The sequence below is a fragment of the Somniosus microcephalus genome, chromosome 2, assembly GCF_052327205.1.
Source record: "Somniosus microcephalus isolate GS21.2 chromosome 2, FLI_Smic_1.0, whole genome shotgun sequence".
In the NCBI taxonomy this organism is placed as follows: domain Eukaryota; kingdom Metazoa; phylum Chordata; class Chondrichthyes; order Squaliformes; family Somniosidae; genus Somniosus; species Somniosus microcephalus.
In genome coordinates this window covers 228,299,181-228,324,554 of record NC_140988.1, presented here as the reverse complement: position 1 = coordinate 228,324,554, position 25,374 = coordinate 228,299,181, and the positions used below count along the sequence as shown (strand labels likewise).

The window sequence follows — 25,374 nt, the reverse complement described above, 5'->3', positions numbered from 1 at the left end:
TTGAAACTAAATAGTCAACATATTGCACAACAGAATACATTTTACTGCTTCTAATCTTGGTCATAAAAAATATTCTGTACCTCTTCACAATCAGATGGTACATTGTGTTTCTATTTGATATTTAAAATGATAGAATAACACGATGCAGCAGATTTTTACTGTTAAGAGTCATACTGATGGATCAAGCTATCTAAAATAGATGCAAGGTCATTGCAGCATTGGTCACTTTCTTTTTAAGGCATTTTGTTAGTAAAAAATAATTTTCAATTGTTTAACCCCTTTCACTTCCTTGGGATATCCCAAAGCACCTCACAGCCAGTTCGCACACAGCTAGTTTCTAAATAATTGAAAATTCTTTTTTACTAACAAAATGCCTTAAAAAGTAAGTGACCAATGCTACAATGACCTTGCATCTATTTTAGATAGTTTGATCCGTCAGTGTGGCTCTTAACAGTAAAAATCTTCTGCAAAGAGATGAATGACTAATTATTCTGTTTTAGATTGTGTTGGTTTGTAAACAGTAATAATGAAGATCCAGTTTGCTGGAAATTGTGCCTAATTTCTTTGCTGTTTTCTCCATTTTATCTAGGTGGTATTGCAGAACTGTTAATAGAAGCAAAGCGGAACATTTACTGAAATCTGAGGTAATGGTGGAATATATTCTTCATGTTACATGGAAATTACATAATTAATATTTAGTGCTCAAAAAAACTGTCTAAGGCCTATTTTGATTGAGTAAATTAGATTTGTTAATAAAAACAACCAAAATAGAACAAAATTACTGGTTACTTTTTCATAGTTGTGCTTTTGTTACATTTAACATTGTCGTGTGGATAGACTAGAGAAGCTGGGATTGTTCTCCTTAGAGCAGTGAAGATTGAGAGGAGATTTGATAGAGGTGTTCAAAATCATGAGGGTTCTGGACAGAGTAGATAGAGAGAAACTGTTCCCATTGGCGGAAGGGTCGATAACCAGAGGACACCGATTTAAGGTGATTGGCAGAAGATCCAAAGACGACATGAGGAAAAACTTTTTTACTCAGCGAGTGGTTAGGATCTGGAATGCACTGTCTGAAAGGTTGGTGGAGGCAGATTCAATCATGGCTTTCAAAAGGGAGTAGGATAAGTAACTGAAGGAAAAAAAATTGCAGGGCTACGGGGAAAGGGTGGGGGAGTGGGACTAGCTGAAATGCTCTTGCAGAGAGCCGGCACGGGCTGAATGGCCTTCTTCCAAGCTGTAACCATTCTATGATTCTATGATTGTTGCAAAGTACCAAACATACGTGTGATAACATGTTACAGTATTCAGTGTTGTTACTAAGTTTGCAGTATTTATAAATCGTTTACACAAATGTTGTACTTTTAAAAGAAATAGAAAGGACACTAATTTAAGTCCAAGAGCTATCTCCCGAGTTTGTGCTGTACGTGCATTTCCAATTGAAAGAATAAATTGGGGAGCAGGAAGCATCTGCTTGAAACAATTTGAGGAGCTCTTGTTATTTTCCAAAATTAGAATGTGCAGTACGCTGAGTGCAATTTATTTTAGAGAAGTGCAAAATGTCATTATATTCTTCAGTTCTAAAATGTCTAGGAAACATTAAAAGATACTTTTCCAATTTGTTTTTTGTACCACAACACACTTTAGACGAAACGCTCTTGAAGGTGAACCACTGATTTTTTTCCTACTTTTTAAATATATTTAACAGATGTGTTACTTTCCTTAATCAGAACTGGATTAAAAAAAAAAGATGAACAGCATTTAAAAAGGAACAAAATGAAGTGGGAGGGAGAAAAACACAAGAGGAAAAATATGTGTAAAATGAGCTGTAAAGTGGCTAAAAACAAAGCAGATGATGGCTAAACGGCTGATGGGATATTAACATGAAATGATTGGAAGAAGCGTAATAATAAAAATTGAAGACATTTAAAAGACATAGCTGAGGTGGTGGGGAGTAAGGGCGGTCTGAAGTGGAAACAGGAGAAGCTGGCAGAACAGGAGCCTGAGGAGAAGGAAAAAGCAGGCCGACACCAAGGGTGCAGACTGCCCATGTTCTAATAGAGGGCCCCCATCCCAAGTCCCAGCCTACCGCACCGCACCACACCCATCCTAACTCGTCGGCATCTGCTGTCCTAAAGAAAGTGGGAGCTATCGTAAAGGTCTAATGTTATTAAAGTCAATATTAGGGCCAGAGGCCTGCAGAGTACCCAATAGAAAGATAATGTCCTGTTCCTTGAGCTTGTGTTAGGATTCATTGAAACAGCGTAGAAGGCCAAAGATGGAAAGGTTAGAATGGGAGTTGTATGGGGAATTGAAGTGGTAAGCGACAGAGAGCTTTTGGACTGAATGGAAGTATTTGGCAAAGTGGTCATCTGATCTGGGTTTGGTCTCCCCAACATAGGGAAGATCACATCGTGAGCAGTAGCTACAGTAAACTAGGTTTGAGGAAGTACACATAAATTGCTGTCTCACATGAAAAGAATGTTTGGGATGCTGGACAGTGGTTTGGGAAGAGGTAAATGGGACAGGTGTTGCATCTCCTGCACTTGCATGAAAAGGTGCCAGAGGAAAGCCAGCAGGTGATGGGGGTGGTAGAAGAGCGAACATAGAGTACAGTCCCTTTGGGAAGCAGGGAGGGGAAGGGAAGATGTCTTTGGTGGTTGGATCATGTTGGAATGGTGGAAATGGCAAAAGGTGATCTGGAGAATGCAGAGGCTGGTGAGATGAAAGGTGAAGACAAGCTTTGTGGGAGGAGGAGGATTGAGAGCAGAAGCACAGGAAATGGGATAGACTTGGTTGTCTACTGAAGTGGAGGGAAATCCTCAGCTGGTGAAAAGGGGGACATTTCAGAAGCCCTGATGTAGATGGTGGCCTCATCTGCATTTTATAGAATCATAGAATGGTTACAGCACAGAAGGAGGCCATTCGGCTCGTTGAGCCCATGCCGGCTCTCTGCAAGAGCACTTCAGCTAGTCCCACTCCCCCACCCTTTTCCCATAGCCCTGCAATTTTTTTTCCTTCAGGTACTTATCCAACTACCTTTTGAAAGCCGTGATTGAATCTGCCTCCACCACCCTTTCAGGCAGTGCATTCCAGATCCTAATCACTCGCTGCGGTCGCCTTTGGTTCTTCTGCCAATCACCTTAAATCCCTGTCCTCTGGTTCTCAACCCTACGTTAAGCTGACTGGTCTATAGTTCCCTGGACATGTTCTATCTCCCTTCTTAAATATAGGTATTACGTTAGCTATCTGCTAGTCCTCTGGCACGACACTGTTTTCTAACGAATTATTAAATATGTGTAGTAATGCCTCTGCTATCTCTTCCCTAGATTCTTTTAAAATGCACAGATATAATCCGTCTGGACCGGGGGTGTTATCCTTTTTGAGTTTGATTAGTTTATTTAATATTTCTCCTCTATTTATTTTAAATGTAGTTATCTCATTTCTAATCTCATCATCCAATGTCATGTCCACCTGTTCTGTCTCCCTGATAAATACTGAAGCAAAGTAATTACTTAATATTTCTGCCGTCTCTCTATCACTGCCTGTGATACTACCCTGTCCATCCCTTAGTGGCCCTATTCCCATCCCGACTTTCCTTTTTTATTTATGTGCCTGTAAAATGTTTTACTATTTTGTTTTATGTTCCTTGATAATTTAATTTCATAGTTCCTTTTTGCCTTCCTAATTCTTCTCTTAATCTCTTTGCATTCTCCCTTGTCATGCTCTCCCCTGCTGTCCATGTACTTAGTGTATGCCCCTTTCCTTATCCTCAATTTTTCCCTTATGTCTTTATTCATCCATGGTGTTTCATTAGTGTTTAGCTTGTTCTTGTTTTTTAGTGGAATATATTTTTCCTGTACTCTGTTGAACACCATTTTCAAATGTTTCCCACTGCTGTTCTACTTCATTATTTGCCAGTCTTGTTGTCCATTTTATTTTCCCAAGTTCTATTCTCAGCCTCTCTTAATCAGCTTTACTCCAATCTATTAGCCTGATCTTCGTCATACTTACGTCCTTGTCAATAATTATCTTAAAGCATATTATATTATGGTCACTGTTGCCTAGATGTTCCCCTACTTTTCTTTATCTGTTCTGGTTCATTCCCCATTACTAGATCCAATAGAAAATCCTCCCTTGTTGGGCTTCTTAGATATTGGGTTAGAAAGGAGTCTTGTACACATTGTAGGAACTCCATTCCCTTTTCCCTTTTACCTACCTCTTCTGGCCAATTAATATCTGGGTCGTTGAAATCCCCCATGATTATTATTCTATGTTTTTTACTCATTTCCCTAATTTGTCTGCATATTTTTTCCTCCACCTCCCTTCCACTAGTAGGTGGTCTGTAGACTACCCCTATTAGTAAACATAGAAGATAGGAGCAGGAGTAGGCTATTCTGCCCCTCGAGCCTGCTCCGTCTTTTCAATGAGATCATGGCTGATCATCCAAATTCAGTACCCTGTCCCTGCCTTCTCTCCATAACCCTTGATCCCCCTAGCCTTAAGAAATATATCCAACTCCTTCTTGAATATATTTAATGAATTGGCCTCTACTGCCTTCTATGGTAGAGAATTCCACAGGTTCACCACTCTCTGGGTGAAGAAATTCCTCCTCATCTCTGTCCTAAATGGCTTACCCCTTATCCTTAGACTGTGACCCCTGGTTCTGGACTCCCCGACCATCGGGAACATCCTTCCAGCATCTAGTCTGTCTAGTCCTGTTAGAATTTTATAAGTTTCGATGAGATCCCCTCTCACTCTTCTAAACTCCAGTGAGTACAAGCCCAATCGACCCAATCTCTCCTCATACGTCATTCCTGCCATCCCAGTTATCAGCCTGGTGAATCTTCGCTGCACTCCTTCCATGGCAAGAACTTCCTTCCTCAGATAAGGCGACCAAAACTGCACACAATACTCCAGATGTGGTCTCACCAAGGCCCTGTACAACTGCAGCAAGACATCCTTGTTCCTGTACTCAAACCCTCTCGCTACGAAGACCAACATACCATTTGCCTTCTTAACCGCCTGCAGCACCTGCATGCTTATTTTCAGCGACTGGTGCACAAGGACGCCCAGGTCTCATTGCACTTCCGCTTCTCCCAATCTATTGCCATTCAGATAATAATCTGCCTTCCTTTTTTTGACACCAAGGTGGATAACCTCGCATTTATCCACGTTATATTGCATCTGCCAAATCACCCAACCTGTCCAAATCATACTAGAGTTTCTCGGTATCCTCCTCACAGCACACACGCCCACCCAGCTTTGTGTCGTCTGCAAACTTGGAGATATTACATCTAGTTCCCTCATCCAGATCCTTAATATATATTGTGAATAGCTGGGGTCCAAGGACCGATCCCTGCGATACCCCGCTAGTCACTGCCTGCCACTCGGAAAAAGAGCCATTTATTCCAACTCTTTGCTTTCTGTCTGCCAACCAGTTCTCTATCCAAGTCAATACCTTGCCCCCAATCCCATGTGCCTTAATTTTACATGCTAATCTCTTATACGAGACCTTATCGAAAGCCTTTTGAAAATCCAAATACACCACATCCACTGGTTCTCCCTTATCTATTTTACCTGTTGCACCCTCAAAAAATTCCAGTAGATTAGTCAAGCACGATTTACCTTTTGTAAATCCATGTTGATTTTGTCTGATCCGGTCACTTTTTTCCAAGTGTTCTGCTATTACATTCTTTATAATGGACTCTAGCATTTTCCCCACTAGTGATGTCAGGCTTACCGGTCTGTAATTCCCCGTTTTCTCTCTACCACCCTTTTTGAACAGTGGGGTAACATTAGCTACCCGCCAATCCATGGGTACTGTTCCAGAGTCTATCGAATTTTGGAAGATGACCCGCAATGCATCTACTATTTCTAGGGCCACTTCCTTAAGTACCCTAGGATGTAGATTATCAGGCCCTGGGGATTGATCAGCCCTCAGTCCTATCAATTTCCCTAACACCATTTCCCTACAAATACTGATTTCTATCAGTTCCTCCCTGTCATTAGACCCTATGTTCCCCGACATCTTTGGGAGGTTATTTGTGTCCTCCTTTGTGAAGACAGAACCAAAATATGTATTTAATTGGTCAGCCATTTCTTTGTTCCCCATTATAAATTCCCCTGATTCTGACTGCAAGGGACCTACGCTTGACTTCACCAATCTTTTTCTCTTCACATATCTATAAAAGCTTTTACAGTCAGTTTTTATGTTCCCTGCAAGCTTACTCTCATACTCTATTTCCCCCCTTTTAATTAATCCCTTTGTCCTCCTTTGTTGAATCCTAAACTGCTCCCAATCCTCAGGTTTACTGCTTTTTCTGGCCAATTTATATGTCCTCTCCTTGGATCTTATGCTATCCCTAATTTCCCTTGTTAGCCACGGTTGAGTCACCTTTTTTGTTTTATTTTTATGCCAAATTGGGATGAACAAATTTTGTAGTTCATCCATGTGTAAGGGTTGGGGCGCCTTTAAACTGGTTTAAAATAATTTTCCTGGTCTTGCAGCCTTTGCCTGCACTCAGACCAATTCCAATAAAACCAATTTTAAAACAGCGGTTTCGAATTGCTACCCCACCTTCCAGTTCTGACTGCAGGGCTTATAATTATTGATATTAAAACAGACACGTAGTTTGGATGAGAGAAAAATCAAGTTTTATTACCTAAATAAACTACAATCCAAAGAATAAACTATACCACACGAACACAGTAATTACAGTATAAAACTATATAACAGGGGGTTGCAGACGTCAAAAACAAGGGATACAATGGCTACAATGTTATTTAAACAATCTTAGCAATACCCTTAAATCACCATCCCCTTAACTCCTGCTAGGTTGCCTTGCTGAGGAGTCAGAAACTCTGCTCACATGTGGTCTAGCGAAGTGAGAGAGAGAGAGGCTCACCTATGGTCCCAGGAAGTCAAGAGAGAGATAGCTTCTCAGCAGCTATCTTATATGAGCCCCCCCTCCCCCCTGCTGTTCTGCCCTGCAAGGGTTGTGTGCAAAATTCCCCACCCAAAGGGTCCACTACACAAGAGAAAGCTGTGATTGGCTAACTCAGAGTGGTTGGACTGGATTAATGTGTCTTCCGGAGCTCCCTGGGCTGAAACAAAAGAGAATGCAACAGCCCTATTGTCCAGTGCTGGGTGATTTAAAACCCATTCAATTCTTAAACGTTTCCCATTCAAGGTACAAAAGTCTCTTCTGCAGTTTAGATGTATCCACTCGATATACAAACAAATGCTAATAGCATTCAATTGCTTTGTAAACAAAGCATTGTCCTTTGTCTTCGGCCATGTGGTGACAGCCATTTTTATCCCTGGAAATTTAAAAGCACAACGCCCAGGGATTCTTTAATCAAAAATAATTGATCTTCAGAACTGTAAATTATTGCGAATTCTTACAGTCCGCCCTTGGATACTTCCAGCTTGCTTGTAGTATCCTCTTGAAGAAATGAGCAATAATTTCTGACCCCCCACAAACAACCATCCCCTGTATTTACCTAATAGCTATCTGCCACTGATCCCCGTCCCGTCTATTCCCCTTAAATTCAAGAAAAAAAACCATGGTACGGTAGGCATCTTACAGATACTTCAGTTTTCAATAAGGGGTCTCATACCCCTACACGCTTGTAAAATTATACAGTGTAAACCAAATTTACAATCACTTTTTTTTATATCATAAGTTATTACAAAGTGTTGCAATCTTAGTTACACAATGTAATCAAAATGATCCCAAGCACGGAGAGGGTCCTACGCCTCTGCTCAACTTGGGGCTGCAGCACAAAATACAAAAAATCATTAAACAACATGCTTAAATGAACCCCAATCATCACGTGCCGATGATGGGTCGCGAAATTCGAGTGGGCATTGCTCCTCCCACTCGGGCAGTAAAAGTACCTTCCACCCCCCTTCGATCGTCTTAAACTTTAAAACAGACAGAATGGATTTACCGACCAGCCTGCTCCGCCAGCCCCGAACCGTTCCCTTGTCCTTTTGTGGAGGCGGGGTACCCCTCCTGTTTAAAATATACCTTAGCACAGACCGAGACCGGGGAGCATGGGATCTCAACTCCCAGTCTTTCCCCCTCCCGTCTACCCTCGACTGGCTGTAGAAAATTATGGGTGCCTGTGTGGCGGCTCTTCCTGGCCCCACACAAGCTTGGATCCCAGATCCGGCCACCCACTCATCCTCCCCAGCCACACTTACACTAACTTTGCCCGTGGGCCCCCGGGTGAGTTCCTCCCTTCCCCGAACGCACCCACGCGACTCTTGGGTCTCCCACTCCTCTATACAATCGTTCCCAGGCCATCACCACCCACTCCCGGGGAACGCATCCCTATGACCAGGCGCCCGCGCTTCCCCATCATGACTCCTCAACAGCGAGGTCTCCCGCAAGTGAACTTCGGTCAGGATAGTGCTGGGTTGGGGGCCGTGCCCCACCCAGCTGGGGCCATCTCCTCCCCGTAGGAGGAGTAGGCAAGTGCCTCCGGATCCTGTCCGGTTTTTCCCGAAGATCGCTGCGGGGTCTCCTGGATTCGTCCAGTGGCGAGGTGATCCCCAACATTCCGTATCCGTATCTTCATTCGATGCCCAGCTCGGGCTGGGCGAACATGGCTGCTTCATTTTCCAATCTCCTGCAAAAACTTAAAAGGACATGCAGCCAGGCCTCACTGACCTGCTGCCTTAGGTGGAGACATGGTCGGGTCCCTTGACCTCGGACCAAAATACAAACATTTGGCACACATGTAAACTTAAACTCTTTAAACTTAAACTTAAAACTAGTTATATGAAACTAAAATACACCTTAAAAGCACGCTATATTCACACATAGCTATAATACAAATGCCGCCCGTCTCCGGACGGCCAGGCTAATCTCTGGCACTGTCGCAGATTGCTGCTGGCTGCAGCGAAGCTGGACTGCCTCCTGTCTCTGGTCCCTTGCAGCTTATGGCTGTTGAGTGGGGGCCTCTGTTCTCTGGCTTCTCCCTGGCTCGGGAGACCACCCTACTCCACTGTAAAGTGGGTGACCATGCTTTCTTAGGCTGGGGCACCCGCTGAGACCTTCTGAGGGGTGTCTCTATGGGGGAAACTTTGGCTGGTGGACCCTGAGCTTGGGTCACAGCCCCAGCTGGCTGGGAACCTTCTCCCCCATGTCCAAATAGCCCGCACTGTATAATGTACCTGGCAGCCTGCCGGTGCAAATCTCTCTCTGGGTTTGTCTGCTCTTCCCTGCCCACTCCTGTGCTGGGGGCAGGTATACTCTCACCACCCGCTGCTGGTGGCTGGAAATTTTCCTCCCCATGTTTAAAACCTGGTGTCAGCTCCCTCCCTATGTCTCCTGCAAGAGGGATTGCTATCCCTGCCCCCGCAGGGTCCCACATCATCGGGGGGACCACTCTAGAAGCGGGCTGGGAAGCTGGTCCCTTTAAACAGGCCACAGTGCCTGTCTTTACAGGCGGTGAACTTGAACTTGCCTTGTACAGCAAACTCATGTTCCCTCACCCAGGTGGCTTTAACTGGGGAATTTTGGACCTGCCTTTTTCCTGGGGCCAAAACTATCCCCTGTGTGCCTCCCTTGTCCCGGATTTCTGCTACTGGACCTGCTCTACAGGGGTCCCAGAACTCTCCTTCCCTGTTCCCTGGCTTAAACAGCTTACTCTGAATATGAATGGCTCCTCCCCCCACACAAGCCACAGTGTTTGCCTGTGAACTCGAACATGCTGTGGGCTGAGGATTCCTATTCTCAGGCTCACTCCTCACGGGCGGACCGTACCTCCGTTGTTGGAGGGGGTACACTGGTCCTGGTCCCCGCCTGCCTAGCGGGACCTGCTGGTGTTCTCCTACCACCCCATTGTCCACCCCTCCTTGCTGCCAGAGCTCCTCAAGACTCGGACCTGTGGGCTGCGGTCTTGGGGTCTCTAATTCCCAATCCAGCACCGTTCTGGGTGCTGCCTGTGGGATGGTTCTACTTGGGCTGCCAGTAAAGTCCAGCTGACCTGCCTTCAGGCTGATCACGCAAATCATTCCCCTTGCTATCTTTAAAGCCATGTTAAGGCTTTCTATCTCTGCCCTACAGGGGCCATGATCTGCTTCACCAAAGCTGGCATTCTCTTCCCGCAGTCTCATCTCATTTTCCCTGGCCTCAGTGATTTGGTACTTTAGGAATTCTATCTCGTTTCTCGCATGGCTCTCTCCCTCGCTAGCTTCTTGTGTGAGGTGTGCATTCTCCTCTTGTAGCCTCATCTCTCTGTCCCTCGCCTCTGTGACTTCCTGCACAAGGCGCTCTATAAATGCCTGGCATTTTTCAAGCTGGGACTCCCGATTCTTGGCCTCTTTAAACTCCTCCTGCTCTCCCATCTCACCCTTCCTAGCCCAGCCACCTATACCCCGATAGGTCAGCTTACACACTGCCACTACCTTCCGCAGGGCTGCCCACAGACTGAAAGCAAGAAAGACAATAACTGATGCTTTCTCTCGATCCAGACCACATATCATATCAAAAACGGCCTGCAGTCCTGCCCGCGGTCGCCATTGTAAGGGTTGGGGCTTCTTTAAACTGGTTTAAAGTAATTTTCCTGGTCTTGCAGCCTTTGCCTGCAGTCAGACCAATTCCAATAAAACCAATTTTAAAACAGTGGTTTCGAATCGCTACCCCACCTTCCAGTTCTGACTGCAGGGCTTATAATTATTGATATTAAAACAGACACGTAGTTTGGATGAGAGAAAAATCAAGTTTTATTACCTAAATAAACTACAATCCAAAGAATAAACTATACCACACGAACACAGTAATTACAGTAAAACTATATAACGGGGTTGCAGACGGCGAAAACGAGGGATACAATGGCTACAATGTTATTTAAACAATCTTAGCAATTCCCTTAAATCACCACCCCAAACCCCTGCTAGGTTGCCTTGCTGAGGAGTCAGAAACTCTGCTCACCTGTGGTCCAGCGAAGTGAGAGAGAGAGAGAGAGAGGCTCACCTATGGTCCCAGGAAGTCAAGAGAGAGCTAGCTTCTCAGCAGCTATCTTATATGAGCTCCCCCCTGCTGTTCTGCCCTGCAAGGGCTGTGTGCAAAATTCCCCACCCAAAGGGTCCAATACACAAGAGAAAGCTGTGATTGGCTAACTCAAAGTGGTTAGACTGGGTTAATGTGTCTTCCGGAGCTCCCTGGGCTGAAAAAAAGAATGCAACAGCTCTATTGTCCATTGCTGGGTGATTTAAAACCCATTCAATTCTTAAACGTTTCCCATTCAAGGTACAAAAGTCTCTTCTGCAGTTTAGATGTATCCACTCGATATACAAACAAATGCTAATAGCATTCAATTGCTTTGTAAACAAAGCATTGTCCTTTGTCTTCGGCCATGTGGTGACAGCCATTTTTATCCCTGGAAATTTAAAAGCACAACGCCCAGGGATTCTTTAATCAAAAATAATTGATCTTCAGAACTGTAAATTATTGCGAATTCTTACACATGCGATCTTTGAATGTTTGCCATTGCCTATCCACCGTCAACCCTTTGAGTGTCATTCCCCAATCAATCCTACCCAACTCGCGCCTCATAACATCGTAGTCTCCTTTATTTAAATTCAGGACCCTAGTCTCTGAGTCAACTAATTCACGCTCCATCTTAACATAAGAACATAACATAAGAACATAAGAAATGGGAGCAGGAGTAGGCCATACGGCCCCTCGGGCCTGCCCCGCCAGTCAATAGGCTCATGGCTGATCTGAATCTAGACTCACGTCCACTTCCCTGCCCTCTCCCTGTAACCCCTAATTCCCTTATCTGCGAGGAAACTGTCTATCTCCGTTTTAAATTTATTTAATGTCGCAGCTTCCACAGCTCTCTGAGGTAGTAAATTCCATAGATTTACTATCCTCTGAGTGAAGAAGTTTCTCCTCATCTCAGTTTTGAAAGGGTAGCCCCTTATTCTAAGATGATGCCCCCTAGTTCTAGTCTCACCCATCAGTGGAAACATCCTCACCGCATCCACCCGATCAAGCCCCCTCACAATCTTATATGTTTCGATAAGATCGCCTCTCATTCTTCTGAACTCCAATGAGTAGAGTCCCAACCTACTCAACCTTTCCTCATACGTCAACCCCCTCATCTCTGGAATCAACCGAGTGAACCTTCTCTGAACCGCCTCGAGAGCAAGTGTATCTTTTCTTAAATATGGAAACCAAAACTGCACGCAGTATTCCAGGTGTGGCCTCACCAATACCCTGTATAACTGCAGCAAGACTTCCCTGTTTTTATACTCCATCCCCCTTGCAATAAAAGCCAAGATTCCATTGGCCTTCCTGATCACCTGCTGCACCTGCATATTAACTTTTTGTGTTTCATGCACCAGGATCCCCAGATCCCTTTGTACTGTAGCACTTTGCAGTTTCTCTCCATTTAGATAATAACTTGCTCTTTGATTTTTTCTGCTAAAGTGCATAACCTCACACTTTCCAACATTATATTGCATCTGCCAAATCTCTGCCCACTCACTTAGCCTGTCTATGTCCTTTTGCAGGTTTTTTATGTCCTCCTCACTCACTGCTTTCCCTCCCATCTTTGTATCGTCGGCAAACTTGGACATGTTGCACTCGGTCCCTTCCTCCAAATCATTAATATAGATTGTAAAGAGTTGGGGTCCCAGCACTGACCCCTGCGGAACACCGCTAGTTACTGATTGCCAGCCCGAGAACGAACCATTTATCCCAACTCTTTGTTTCCTGTTAGATAGCCAATCTTCCACCCATGCCAGTATATTACCCCCAATCACGTGATTTTTTATCTTGATCAGTAATCTTTTGTGTGGAACCTTGTCAAATGCCTTTTGGAAGTCCAAATACACTACATCCACTGGTTCCCCTTTATCCACCCTGTATATTACATCCTCAAAGAATTCGAGCAAATTTGTCAAACATGACTTCCCCTTCGTAAAACCATGCTGACTCTGTCGTATTAAATTATGTTTATCCAAATGCTCTGTTACTGTTTCCTTAATAATGGACTCCAACATTTTGCCAACCACATTAGTTAGGCTAACTGGTCTATAGTTTCCAGCTTTTTGTCTACTTCCCTTCTTACATAAGGGTGTTACATTAGCAGTTTTCCAATCTGCCGGGACCTTTCCTGAGTCCAGGGAGTTCTGGAAAATGATCACCAATGCATCCACAATCCCTACCACCACTTCTCTCAAGACCCTAGGATGTAGGCCATCAGGTCCGGGGGATTTATCCGCCTTAAGTCCCATTATTTTACTGAGTACCATCTCCTTAGTGATTTTAATCGTGTTTAGCTCCTCCCCCCCCATTGCCCCTTGTTTGTCCAGTGTTGGGATATTTTTAGTGTCCTCTACTGTAAAGACTGATACAAAATATTTGTTCAGCGTCTTTGCCATCTACATGTTCCCCACCACTAGTTTCCCGGTCCCATCCTCTAAGGGACCAACGTTCACTTTAGCCACCCTTTTTCTTTTTATATAGCTGTAGAAACTCTTGCTATCTGTTTTTATATTTTTTGCTAGTTTATTTTCATAATCTATCTCCCCTTTCTTAATTAATCTTTTAGTTATTGTTTGCTGGCTTTTAAATGCTTCCCAATCTTCTATCCTCCCACTAGATTTGGCTACTTTATATGCCCTTGTTTTCAGTCGAATACTATCCTTTATTACTTTACTAAGCCACGGATGGCTGTCTTTTCTTTTACTCCCCTTTTTCCTCAGTGGAATATATTTATCTTGAAAGATGTGAAATATCTCCTTGAATGTAGACCACTGCTCTTGTACCGTCTTACACTTTAATCTGTTTTCCCAGTCCACTTTAGTCAATTCTACTCTCATACTTTCATAGTCTCCTTTATTTAAGCTTAGTACGCTGGTTTGAGATCCAACTCTCTCACCCTCAAACTGAATTTGGAATTTAACCATATTATGGTCACTCATTCCAAGGGGATCCTTTACTAGGACATTTTTTATTAATCCTGTCTCATTACACAGGACCAGATCTAAGATTGCCCGCGCCCTGGTTGGTTCAGTTACATACTGCTCAAGGAACCCGTCCCTAATACACTCTATGAACTCTTCCTCAATGCTGCCATGCCCAATCTGATTAGTCCAGTCAATATGAAAGTTAAAATCCCCCATGATTATAGCTGTCCCCTTATTACAAGCCCCAACTATTTCCTGATTTATACTCCGACCAACAGAGTTGCAGCTGTTAGGAGGCCTATAGACTACGCCCACTAGTGACTTTTTCCCCTTATTATTCCTGATCTCCACCCAAACTGTTTCACTATCCTGATCCTTTGACCCAATATCATTTCTGACTATTGCAGTGATTCCATCCTTGATTAACATAGCAACCCCACCTCCCTTTCCTTCCTGTCTGTCCTTCCTAATTGTCAAATACCCTTGTATGTTTAGTTCCCAGTCATGATTATCTTGCAGCCATGTTTCCGTAATGGCCACCAGATCATACCCATGTGTAGTTATTTGCACCATCAACTCGTCAATTTTGTTACGAATGCTGCGTGCGTTCAGATAAAGAACTTTCAAATATGTTTTCTGACAATTTATTCCTGCTTTTACCCCTTTTACTACTTTACCTTTATCATTATACATTCTGTCCCTTCCTGACACGCTCTGGTTTTTAATTCCCCCACTGCTACCTTGCTCTATTGCCTTCTCCGCTGTCATTTTTATTTTTCGCTCTCTTAAGATGAAGAATTCCATCATAATATGATCGCTCCGACCCAAGGGGCCTCGCACAACAAGATTGCTAATTAATCCTTTCTCATTACATAATACCCAGTCTAAGATGGCCTGATCTCTAGTTGGTTCCTCGACATATTGGTCCAGGAAACCATCCCGTATACACTCCAGGAATTCCTCCTCCACAGTATTGTTACTAATTTAGTTAGCCCAATCTATATGTAGATTAAAGTCACCCATGATAACTGCTGTGCCCTTATTGCACGCTTCTCTAATTTCCCGTTTGATGCCATCCCCGACCTCCGCATTACTGTTTGGAGGTCTATATACCACTCCCACTAACGTTTTCTGCCCCTTGGTATTTTTCAGTTCTACCCATACAGATTCCACATCATCAGAGCTAATATCCTTCCTTTCAATTGTGTTAATCCCCTCTTTAACCAGCAATGCTACCCCACCTACTTTTCCTTTTTGCCTATCTTTCCTGAATATTGAATATCCCGGGATATTGAGTTCCCAGCCTTGGCCACCCTGGAGCCATGTTTCCGTAATCCCAATCATATCATATTAGTTTACCTCTATTTGCGCAGCTAATTCATCCACCTTATTACGAATGCTCCTTGCATTAAGACACAAAGCCTTCAGGCTTGTTTTTTTAACGCTCTTAGATCTTTTAGAATTATTGTTTACTGTGGCCATGTTTGATTTAATTCCTTGATTTCTCTGCCTGCCACTTTTGTTTTTCTACTTCCTGTCTTTTGCTTTTATCCTTGTTTCCCTTTCCTCTGTCTCTCCGCTCAGGTTCCCAACCCCCTGCCATTTTAGTTTAAACCCTCCTCCAGAGCATTAGCAAACACTCCCCCTAGGACATCGGTCCCGGCCCTGCCCAGGTGCAAATCGTCCATTTTGTACTGGTCCCACCTCCCCTAGAACCGGTTCCAATGTCCCAGAAATTTGAATCCCTCCCCCTTGCACCATTCCTCTAGCCACGTATTCATCTGAAATATCTTTCTATTTCTACTCTGACTAGCACGTGGCACTGGTAGCAATCCTGAGATTACTACCTTTTGAGGTCCTATTTTTTAATTTACCTCCTAACTCCCTATATTCAGCTTTTAGGACCTCATCCCGGTTTTTACCTATATCGTTGGTACCTATATGCACCACAACAACTGGCTGTTCACCCTCCCCTTCCAGAATGCCCTGCAGCTGCTCTGAGACATCCTTGACCCTTGCACCAGGGAGGCAACACACCATCCTGGAGTCTCGTTTGCGGCCGTAGAAACGTGTATCTATTCCCCTTACAATAGAATCCCCTATCACTATAGCTCTCCCAGTCTTTTTCCTCCCACCCTGTGCAGCAGAACCACTCCTGGTGCCAGGAAGTTGGCTGCTGCTACCTTCCCCTGGTAAGCCATCCCCCCCATCAGTATCCAAAGCGGTATATCTGTTTGAGAGGGGGATGGCCACAGGGGACTCCTGCACTACCTGCCTGCGCCTACTACTCTGCCTGTTGGTCACCCTTTCCCTCTCTGCCTATGCCAACTTTACCTGCGGTGTGACCAACTGATCAAACGTGCTATTCACGACGTCCTCAGCATCGCGAATGGTCCAGTATATATCCAATCGCTGCTCCAGCACCGTAATGCGGTCTGCCAGTAGCTGCAGCTGGACACATTTCCTGCACACATGGTTGTCAAGGACACAGGAAGTGTCCCTGAGTTCCCACATAGCGCAGGAGGAGCATACCACAGCACCGGGCTGTCCTGCCATGACTTACCCTTTAATTAATTGCAATTAAATTAAACAAATGAATCCCACCAATTTCACTACAGTCAAATGATATATTTAAGGGCCCTGGTTTACAAACTGTCCCCGCTACACCACAGAGACCTTAAAAACTATAAACCACAGAGTTAAAGTTTTAAACAAGAGAGAAATACTCCCAACCAATCACTTACCTGCTTTGTGGTGACGTCACACCTCGATTACTTTTTACTTCTCTCCCTCTGAGATTGGAGATTGGTACACTCTGAGGCCTACCCGCGCCTCGGGCTTACCTTTTATAGGTCGTTGCCGCTCAGATTCCTGCCGCTCTGAGGCCTCCCCGCGCCTCGGGCTTACCTTTTGTAGGTCGCTGCCGCTCGGATTCCTGCCGCTGTCGCTCTGAGGTCTACCCGTGCCTCAGGCTTACCTTTTATAGGTTGCTGCCACTCGGATTCCTGCCGCTGCCGCTCTGACTGTTATTGATCCTTTATTATCTTTTATCTCTATCCATATGCACCCTATTTTTGTCTTGCTGATAGCTGCGTCACTTTTTTCTACTGCCATTACGTTATCCCTAATAAGTACAGCTACTCCACCTCCCCTTTTCCCCTCTTTTTTTTCTAAATTATGTTATACCCTGCAATGTTTAATTCCCAGTCCTGATTTTTCTTTAGCCATTTCTCAGTAATCCCTGCTCTGTCTGGTTCCTCGCAATGTATTATTTTCTCCAGTTCCCCTGTTTTATTATTGACACTGTGCATTACTGTACAGTTTAACTTGTTTTTAATAGCAGTTCCTCTCACTTTATTTTTAACCATCTTTTACACTCCTGTTCTATAACACTATTTATTCCCTGGCCATCAGTGTCCTCCCTTACTTTATTCTTTCCTATGTTCTCCTTTCCTGTTTGTTTATTTTTAGGCTGGTTTCATTTCCTGTAGATCCCTCCCCCCATTTTATTAGTTTAAAGCCTTTTCTGCCTCCCTATTTACCCTTTCCGCTAGGACATGGGTCCCATCCTGGTTCAAGTGGAGCCCGTCCCATCGGTACAGCACCTTCCTGTCCCAGTACTGGTGCCGGTGTCCCATAAAAAGGAACCCCTCTTTCCCACACCAGCCCTTTAGTGTTAATTCTCCTGATCTGACTGTTTTTATGCCAATTTGCACATGGCTCCGGCAATAATCTCAAAGTCCTTTACAGCCAATGAAGCATTTTTGAAGTGGTAGTCACTGTTGTAATGTAGGAAACACGGCAGCCAATTTGTGCACAGCAAGGTTCCACAAACAGCAAGGCCAGATCATCTGTCTTTAGGTGTTGGTTGAGGGATAAATGTTGGCCAGGACAACAGGCTAACTCCCCTGCTCTTCTTCTTATAGTGCCGTAGGGTCTTTCACATTTATCTGTGGGGGTAGACAGAGCCTCGGTTTAACATTTCACTCGAAAGACAGCACCTCTGACAGTGCAGCACTCCCTCAGTACTGCACTGAAGTGCCAGCTGAGATTGTGCTCAAGTCTCTGGAGTGGGACTTGAACCCACAACCTTCTGATTCAAAGACGAGTGTGCTAACCCTGAACCAAGGCTGACACAACCATTGCTGTTGTAACAGTGCCTCCTTAAAATTTCAATTTATTCATAGAAATAGTATTTCAAAGGGATTTTCAGGAAAAGCAACTACTAACCTTGAACATTTTCAGTTATTATGGTAGAATATTACTTTGTAGATGTTTTAATCTTTATTTAATTTACTTTACAGGATAAAGAGGGAGGTTTTGTTGTGAGAGATTCCAGCCAACCTGGCATGTATACAGTGTCTCTTTACACCAAATTTGGAGGGTGAGCTTATACTATTGTCTTTTATTTCACTGTTTTTGGTTATCCTATTTAACATTTTAAATAGAAAACCATTTTCTCCCTTACTGGATGCTGTCAAGCTAGCCATGAGAAGCTGTGTAACTGGCATTAAGCCACATTGTTTGATTCTACCTGCTTGAGGTGGTCTCAGATTATCTGACTAAATTTGTTTTGGATGACTTCACATTTCTCATCAACGCAAGATGTGTAGTATAATTAGCCATTATAACATTGAGGGATAGCCCCATCTCTCTAGTACTTCCTTGCTTTTATCACTAGAGAATGAGAGAAATAAAGAAAAACATAGATTGTGAAGTTGGGAATTACAGGTATGATTCGTACTGGCTTTCTATTAGCATAAGTTTGTGATTGTGAGGCAGGAGGAAAGCATGATGTGATCTCCTACATCGACACCTCCGAGGTGTTTGTAGGTCTGCATGTTGCTATTAGGTTGAGCTAATTTGCGACTAAAGATAAACTAACTATCTTTCATACCTATGACCACTCAAGATTACAGTAACAACAACAATCACTTGTATTTATATAGTGCCTTTAATGTAAAACGTCCCAAGATGCTTCACAGGAGCATAATCAGACAAAAGATGACACCAAGCCAAAGAAGGAGACATTAGGAAGGAATCTTTCCCCAACTGTGCTGGATTGAAGGGTTTAACCCATTCAGTCTCAGTGGCCCCAATATTTAAAATGTTTGAGATCTAGAATTACTGAAGACATCATTCATTTTGAAATTCTTTGCAATCTTGTTTGTATTTTTTTTTATTTGTTTCTGGGATGTGGGCGTCACTGGCAAGGCCAGCATTTATTGCCCATCCCTAATTGCCCTTGAGAAGGTGGTGGTGAACCGCCTTCTTGAACCGTAGCAGTCCGTGTGGTGACGGTACTCCCAACAGTGCTGTTAGGTAGGGAGTTCCAGGATTTTGACCCAGCGACGATGAAGGAACGGCGATATATTTCCAAGTCAGGATGGTGTGTAACTTGGAGGGGAACTTGGAGGTGATGCGCCTACTGCCCTTGTCCTTCTAAGTGGTAGAGGTCAATGGGTTTGGGAGCTGCTGTCAACGAAGCCTTGGCAAGTTGCTGCAGTGCATCTTGTAGATGGTACACACTGCAGCCATGGTGTACCAGTGGTAGAGGGAGTGAATGTTTAAGGTGGTGGTTGGGGTGCCAATCAAGCGGGCTGCTTTGTCCGGGATGGTGTCGTGATTCATGAGTGTTGTTGGACCTGCACTCATCCAGGCAAGTGGCGAGTATTCCATCGCACTCCTGACTTGTGCCTTGTAGATGGTGGAAAGGCTTTGAGGAATCAGTATGAGTTTCTGTTAAGCCTAGCAGGAACTCTGATAAGGATGCACCCTTTAAGTAGTTCCAGTTACTAACTTCCAGAACGGAACAGAGACTTTATTACTGTACTAGATGTTTTGCCATCAGATGAACCCTTTGCCAATTTGTGAAAGCATCCTACAGGAAACTTTGGTTTATCCGGAGGTTGTATGTCTGGAATACTCGATCTAACGGCAAAAATCAGGAGCCGTTTTCTATAAGGTTTTTTAGTTCTCGTTCTTTTTTTTTCCCAGTCAGGCACTGCAAGGTCTGTAGCTATAGCAACAGCTTCAGCTAGAGATGCTTGCAGCTGCAGCCGACTCTTTAGAAGCTGTTGCTAAGCAACAGTGTTTGTTGTCAGATACGGAGATGAAAACCTCCATATGCTTCAACATTAACTTTGTATGTCCGGCAGTTTTGATAGATCGGCAACACGCCGGTCCCATCGGTGCTGGATATCACAAAGTTTCCTGTATATATATATTCCAGGATCTCTGCACCTGCTTAATATCTGTTACATCTCCAGCTTTTTCCAGTTCTGATGAAGGGTCCCAGACCTGAAATGTTAACTCTGTTTCTCTCTCCACAGATGCTGCCTGGCCTGCTGAGTATTTCCAGCATTTTCTGTTGTTATTTTAGTTTCATAAGCTCATGGGTTGCAGCAGTTATTTATATCTAAGAAATGTGGCGATTTTTTTTTTTTTGTTCAAAATCATTTTGAGAAGATGTTAAATGCTTAGGTGGCGCTAGATATTGAATACCGTTAAGATTTCTGTCATTATTTCTAGTTTTTATAAAGGTAAGTTGTAAACCATTTCATCTCTTGTAACTACATGATTTTATGGTGCAGAAAATCAATTGCATTTTGCCTACGTTTTGGTCGCTAAACCTACCAATTTTGCGGTGGGACATCCTGTGCCAGAACTGCACCAGAAATGCTAGAGCCATCATATTAGTTTGGGCGCACCTTAGGCATCCCTGCGGCCACCTGAAATGAACACTGGGCTGATTATAATATGTAAATAGGGGTCCCGCTCTTGAAATAGGATCCTTTTGCAAAATTGGTCCCTGGGAGCGTCTGATTTGCTTATTCTTAAACATGCCCAGCAAAAGCAGGCTGAAACAGTGGCATTTAAAGGGATCCTCACCTTCATTAAAGTAAAAAAAGAAAGAGTTGCATACAGTTATACAGTCTCTGGATAGTCATTTTAGGCTGTTGGGCATTTTTGAAGCTTTTTTTGGATGTTATCACACAGAATCCCCACAGTGCAGATAGAGGCCATTTCGGCCCATCGAGCCTGCACCGACACATATCCCACCCTATCCCCGTAACCCCACGCATCCAATCCCCTAACACTAAGGGTCAATTTATCACAGCCAAATCAACCTAACCCGCACATCTTTGGACTGTGGGAGGAAACCGGAGCACCCGGAGGAAACCCACGCAGACACAGGGAGAATGTGCAAACTCCACACAGACAGTCGCCCGAGGCCGGATTTGAACCCGGGTCCCTGGTGCTGTGAGGCAACAGTGCTAACCACTATGCCACCGTTTTGGCTGAGTTTTGGACGCTTTTGAGATAACCGAGCTGTTGGGCAGCTGACTTTGGCTACACGTACACTGTTTGACTTAATTGGTGCAGTAATACTGGAAAAAATGGGAATGTTCCTGGGATTGCCATTAAAACCGAGGGAACAGCAGATAGTATGGGAGCACAAATCTTCAGGGGCGAAGGAGGAAAGGACACATGAGGACTTGCAGGATGCGGGTCTTCCGGAACAGAAAATGTCATACTGAACATGACAGAGGAGAAGTGATCTGATCCAGTCCTTACACCCACCATCTGAATCCCCTCAAATACTGCTACCTCACTGGTGTTCCTCTTACATAACTAAGAATATCTGCGCCTTCTGCAGCAGTTCTAGGATGTGAGCTCTTAATTTGACGAGCTGCTTCTGGGCTGTCCTATCCCCCGTGCTCATGCTCCTCTGCAGTAATGCTGTGTGAGTCTCCACATGCAGGCCCCTTTATCCCATCTTCTAAACTACATGGGGTGTGGGGGTGTTGGGGGGGGGGGAGGGGCGGGGTAGAGTTTCCGCTTTGGGCACTTGTGAGTAGCCCAATTTTAAATGATTGAAATTGACATTAAAAATAACTATACAAAACCATTTTCTAGTTATATTGAGGTATAGTAATCAGTTTCTTAGTAAATTTTTAAAAATTACATTCGGAGGCTTTTAAAAGGTGCCTATTAGTGTCCTTGCGCCCAAAAGATCCAGCTTAATTTTTAGAGCCTCCTTGAAGGCCCACAAACAAGCACAATTAATGGAAACTCCCACTGGTGATTGATTTATCATGGGGGCGTGGCCAGTTTGTGGGCGGGGCCGGCTTCTAGTGTGATGTTTTTTCACAATTGCACAAAAGATCGTGGAAACTCTATTTACGCTGAACGTAATTTGCACTTGAAATCTCATGATCTTTTGCGCCGATTATGCCGATTTCGGCGGAAAAAGCCAGTGCAACTGAGCAGAAACTCTACCCCGGGGTACCAGCCTCTGAGCTAAGGTAAGGTTGAGCGACGCTGTATCGTCATGGGAGCTGACCTTTTCCAGCTCCTCGTCCACTGAGGGCTCTACATTTGCTTCACATGCAAGGGAACAGAGGCTGAAGGGAGAGATAGATGAGTGGCTGTTCAAAACAGCTGCATTTTGTCATTCATAATGTTTGAGGTTATATTTCAGTGAGAAGAGAAAGCGGGTGAGATGGCCAAGAACTCTGCAGGATGCATCCTCCAGCCTCACCACACCCCTAGTCCGACCCAACCCCAAAATCTCCATGACCACTAGCTCGACTGGGATGAGAACGTTAATGGAGGCTCTCCCTCCTGTCTTCACCTCCTCCCTGTTGTTGCTTGCAAGCTTCTCCTGCAAGAAAGAAGGGAGAATGTTAGTGGCAAGATAGTGAGATACTTTGAGGATATGCATGTCAAGTGGAATAGTGGTGCTGGTGTGTGAAGGGTGGCAGAGGTGTTAGGAGGTAAGGAAAATAATGAGGAGAGTAGCAAGTGCAGAGTGTGGCATTAGGAGCAGAAAGAGGTGGAGTGCGATGTGCTCCAGTCATTGGAAAGGAGTGATGGGAATCAGGGGAGGGAAGGGTTCTGAGTGCTTGGACTACAGGCAGTGCAGGGTTAAGCAGAGAATGACGCGAGATTTGAGTTAGGAGTCTTTCCTCAGAAACCCTGGTCAGGTCATTAAACTTCTTGTGGCACTGCGGCCAAGGCAGTGGGGTGATCTCCTGGCACCGATCTGCTCTGCCATCTCTGCCCACTGCTGCCGAACATCTTGTCTCAAAATCTTCCTGCCACCTGGTGGGAAGACGATGTCCCTCCTCCTGTCCACCACCTCCAACAACACCTCCAGTGCAGCATCTGAAAACTGTAGGACCCTTCCAGCTTGTCTTCTGCCTGCCATTTCTGCAAGTTGAATACAAGTTGTCTGCAGCCACAATGCACTGCTCCTTTAAGGGGTTCAGACCGTCTTTCAGTGATGTCAGGAGCACCCAAATCCCCTCACCTACATTAGGTGAGCAATCAATAGCTGCAGTAGCACTGGCCGTCCACCGATTTTATGATAATGAGAGCCCCTCACTAATTTTGCTTCCTAGTAGCATTAACGAAAACGAGCCCAAACTATTTTCTACCTTCATCTTCTGCCAAATTTGTTTCTAAACAACTAATATCTCTCATTAATGTAATAAATGGTTTGTGTGTTAGGTAAACAATCAGGCTGTGGGTGTTTTCATTTCTGTTAAGAATAGTGTTACTAAGAGAGATGCAGTATATTTGCAGTCAAGTATTTTAACCAGTAGATGGCAGTACTGCATTTTTATCTGAAGTACACTCAGCATCCATTGGCAAATAAAAAGCTACCTTACTAATGTGCTTCAATCTAGGAATTTAGAAGATAAATATTTATTTTCAAGATGCACGGTAAAATGTTTTAGATATATACAAGGAATTTTTTTAATGCTGGAAATAGACAGCAGGTCAATCAGCATTTTAAAGACAATGCTAGGTTAACAATTCAAGTGGGATCCTTCATTAGAACAGGGACTTTTTGTTGAATATTCAACATACTACCAAAATTTCTCCTACCCAGTGTGATCTGGTGCCAGGAGATTGAGATCATCATTGGTAAATAAGGTTGGTGAGCTCCAGCCACAAGTTGCCACATGGGACTATGATATAGTGGCAATAACAGAGACCTGGCTTAAAGAAGGAAATGATTGGACACTTAGGGAGAAAAATTCGGTTGGTTAGCGCCTCCGGGGGGGGGGGGGGGGGCACTAACCGGGCGCTAGGAACTTGGTGCCCAAGTATGGCGATTTTAGTGCCGCTCGCGAAATTGACCAGTCATTTTGCGGCAGCGCTAAACACTACCGCCACAATCTCCTGTGCCCGCAGATCCTGACATCAGTTGAGCGTGCAACGTCCCGGACTGGACATTGAGTCACGCCCCCTGCCTTAGCGCCTGCTGCTAGGAATAACCGGTAATGGGGAACGTTTTCAAGTTGGGAAGGGGGTGGGGAGCGGTATTTAAAGGCAGACGCTTCCTGCCATTTCTTGTCGGCAAAATTTTTGGTACACGGAGGTTGAGAGGAAGAGAGACGTCTGGAGAGAATTCATTTATGGGATCTGAGCGTCGCTGGCAAGGCCAGCATTTATTGCCCATCCCTAGTTGCCCTTGAGAAGGTGGTGGTGAGCCGCCTTCTTGAACCGCTGCAGTCCGTGTGGTGAAGGTACTCCCACAGTGCTGTTAGGTAGGGAGTTCCAGGGTTTTGACTCAGCAATGATGAAGGATCGGCAATATATTTCAAAGTCAGGATGGTGTGTGACTTGGAGGGGAACTTGCAGGTGGTGGTGTTCCCATGCGTCTGCTGCCCTTGTCCTTCTAGGTGGAAGAGGTCGTGGGTTTGGGAGGTGCTGCCGAAGAAGCCATGGCGAGTTGCTGCAGTGCATCTTGTAGATGGTACACACTGCAGCCACGGTGTGCCGGTGGTGGAGGGAGTGAATGTTTAAGGTGGTGGATGGGGTGCCAATCAAATGTTCTGCTTTGTCCTGGATGGTGTCGAGCTTCTTGAGTGTTGTTGCAGCTGCACTCATCCAGGCAAGTGGAGAGTATTCCATCACACCTGTCACTTTAATTCTCCGCCCCACTCCCACTCAGACCTCACCGTCCTCGGCCTCTTGCATTGTTCCACGGAAGCTCAGCGTAAGCTCGAGGAACAGCAACTCATCTTTCGATTAGGCACTTTACAGCCTTCTGGACTCAAAATAGAGTTCAACAATTTCAGATCATAACCTCGGCCCCTATCACATATATATATATAAAAATATATATTTTCTTTTTTTTTTATCCACACTTTTTGTTTGGCCCCCCTTTTTTCTTCTTCCCTCCCACATGGCAGCTGTCCTTCATTCTGCCAGCGCAATTCACACCCCATCTAGAGCCATCCTTTGTTCCTTAACCTATTCCATTACCACCTCCTCTTGCCTTGAATATCTCTCAATGTCTCTTAATCTCTCCTGCTTTCTATCCTATCACTGACCTTCCCTTTTGTTCTTTCATCCCTTCCCCCTTTTCCCAGCCCCTAAACCTGCTTTCCATTTCCTGCTTTTTTCCAGTTCTGACGAAAGGT

At 44.5% G+C, this 25,374-nt stretch overlaps 1 protein-coding gene across 3 annotated transcripts in view; it reads left to right on the top strand.

The window, feature by feature from the left end:
* tec (tec protein tyrosine kinase) overlaps positions 1-25,374 on the top strand; it is a 422,823-nt gene that overhangs the window by 324,986 nt on the left and 72,463 nt on the right. For all 3 annotated transcript variants that reach the window (XM_085969866.1, XM_085969857.1, XM_085969875.1), the window contains exons 9-10: positions 590-644; positions 18,238-18,317. In XM_085969866.1, coding sequence (XP_085825992.1) covers positions 590-644; positions 18,238-18,317 — 135 coding nt within the window. The remainder of the gene's footprint in view (positions 1-589; positions 645-18,237; positions 18,318-25,374) is intronic.